Source organism: Bubalus kerabau, chromosome 9, assembly GCF_029407905.1.
Source record: "Bubalus kerabau isolate K-KA32 ecotype Philippines breed swamp buffalo chromosome 9, PCC_UOA_SB_1v2, whole genome shotgun sequence".
Classification (NCBI taxonomy): Eukaryota; Metazoa; Chordata; class Mammalia; order Artiodactyla; family Bovidae; genus Bubalus; species Bubalus kerabau.
The window spans coordinates 104,380,078-104,382,584 of record NC_073632.1 but is presented as its reverse complement, the minus strand read 5'-3'; the positions used below and the strand labels follow the sequence as shown (position 1 = coordinate 104,382,584).

The 2,507-nt window shown below is 48.7% G+C and overlaps 1 protein-coding gene across 1 annotated transcript; it reads right to left on the bottom strand.

Moving 5' to 3' along the window:
* Positions 1-425: 425 nt before the first annotated feature.
* MAS1 (MAS1 proto-oncogene, G protein-coupled receptor) lies at positions 426-2,283 on the bottom strand. The gene has a single exon (XM_055534711.1). The coding sequence runs from the start codon at positions 2,281-2,283 to the stop codon at positions 1,306-1,308; it is 978 nt and encodes a 325-aa protein (XP_055390686.1). The 3' UTR covers positions 426-1,305.
* Between the last annotated feature and the right edge of the window lie 224 nt (positions 2,284-2,507).

Genomic DNA, 2,507 nt, shown 5'->3' with positions numbered 1-2,507 from the left:
GTCCTGTTTCACTCTGAGATGAGGCCATGCTCTCCTCAGCCCTGCTGCTGAGCCTCCTTACAGAGCAAGGCAAGGAGATGAGCAGGACGCAGTGGCAGCGAGGCAGGCACCAGTTCGAGCAAGCGGTCCAGGTGCCAGTTGGTGCCACAGTGGGCCCCTCTCCCTCTTGCAAATAAAAGGAACCCAGGGAGGGAAGATGGGTATTTTTTTTTTTTAGATGCTAGTTTGCCATCTTCTCAGTCTGCTAGCTTTCCCATTAAAGTCGTTATTCCTTGTTCCAACAAATTGTCCGCCGATTTATTGGCCTGTCGTGCCAATGGGAACTTTGTGACTATAAATACATAACCCTCTGCATGAAGGGAGTGGGGTTCCAAAAACACAATCACCCTCATGATTTCATTCATGAACATTTATATCAAGCGAAGGATTTCAAAACAGACTTTCATTACATGAAGCATTCCCACCGAGGGAAGGGAAGCCGCAAGGAACTCCTGTGCTGGTGGCCAAATGCTTCCCCTCTCAACCCGAAATGATGCCCAGCACACGGCGGTGGGGTCCTGACATCCCAGATGGCGGTGTCCCACAAAGAGTCCCGTGCAGCAAAGGGACAGAAGACCTTTGTAAATTACAGTCATCATTTAAAAACATGTAACAATTATTTGTACATAACAGAGCTGTGTGTGTGGGAGTGTGTGTGTGCTTTACAAAACAGAAATGTGTATTTCTTCTTCCACTTCAAAGAGTCACGGAGACTGATGTTTCTTAACACTGACGTGTGCCAGACCCTTCGCATACCTCATCTTCCGGTGTCATCTTCACCACAAGTCCAGGAGGTATGGACTACTACTGCTACCATTTTATACTGAGGAAATGAGGTCCCTGGGGGTTAAAACAGGTCAAACCAGCGGCAAAGGACAGAGTCAGTCTGATTCCGAAACTCATGTTCTTCCTACAATATGGCTTTACTTTTTCAAGGTTCATCAAATACTTGTGCCTTTGCACACCTGTAAACCTTCCTGCTGGTGTAATTTTTATAGTTCATGGGGAAATGCTTCCAGGAGAGCTGAAGAGGAACAGAAGGAATTTTTTGGAAGTTACAGAAAGGATGAAATTTCGACACGTATTCAGGCATTTCCAGAAGGTACAGCACAAGAGTACAATCTCAGCATTAATTTGCATCTCATGCATGTGGGGTAGGGTGTCCTTCCATATCGTATTTTAGGGGGTATTCATTTGCATTCCCAAGTACAAACTGCGGCTCATCCTCGTCCCACTGTTTTGGTCTATACGATCTCCTTGCGCTGGTCAGACAACAGTCTCGGTTGCTGTGGTGGCCGTGTGGTCTTCTGGATGCCTGGGCTGCATTTCATCTTTGAAAGCCCTGGTCAGAACCACTTTCAAGGACTCCTTGAACCGCTTCTTCCTGCTGCTGCCCACAAAGAAGTAAATAAAAGGGTTGGCGCTGCTATTGATGGTAGAGAAGAGAAGAGAAACGTGGTGCAAGTTCTTGAATGTCGACCAGTACTCGTAATAGAGCAGGTAGAGGAGCCTCATGGGCATGGCGAAGATGAAGAATATGATGATGGTGACGGTGATGACCAGGTACAGCTTCGAGGAGTGGGACGCCCACGAGTTCTTCCGGATCTTCACCACTAAGATGGTGCTGGACACCACCATGAGGGGAGTAAAGACCAGGAAGCTCAGAATGGCTATGAAGATGATCACGGCCCTGCAGTCACCTCGGGAGTGGGTCTGTCCCTCGCTGTCAATGCACATGACGTATTCCATGGTGGTCACCAAGCAGGAGAGTGCCCACAGGAGGGCACAGACGAATGCCGACTGGTGCTTGGGGCGGTGGCACCGGTACCAGATGGGGTACAGGACAGACAGGCACCTCTCCACGCTGATGGCCGTCAGCAGGTACAGACCTGTGTTGTAGCCAAAGAGAAACGTCACCGATAACGTGACAATTGTGTAGTAATAGCCAGAAGACAGCTCGTAATCTAAAGCATAATCAACAGACAGAATAAAGATGCAAAAGAGCAACGAGATGTCCGCGATGGACAAGTGGGTGATGTAGACGGTGAAGGGGTTTCTTCTCATCCGGAAGCAGAGGAACCAGAGGAGGATTCCGTTCTCAACAAAGCCCAGCGGGGAGATGCTCATGATCACCCAGTGCACGATGGGAATTTCCCGGCGCGGGTCCTTGACGGACGTGTTCCCGCTGGTTGAGGCGTTGGAGGGCTCCTCAGCAACAAATGATGTCCCGTTTGCCTCATCCATGAGGGGGCCTCGGTCTGGGTTCTTCGGGTAGTTTTCTGTAAATAAGTTTAGAAAGAAAATCAAGGTTGATGAATTGCAGTAAAAGATTTCAGCTATGGCTTGTAACCTTCATGTCATACAGGAGAACATGTCTACTGGACTGTACAATTCTCTTTCCAACGAAGGTGAAAATGAGGCGCTTCACCAAGAGAGAACTGATCTAATGGCCTTTTGGAAGCCCCCCC

Bases quoted from the DNA above. Each gene is read 5' to 3' on its own strand.
- MAS1 (XM_055534711.1), bottom strand. From the start codon at position 2,283: ATGGATGAGGCAAACGGGACATCATTTGTTGCTGAGGAGCCCTCCAAC.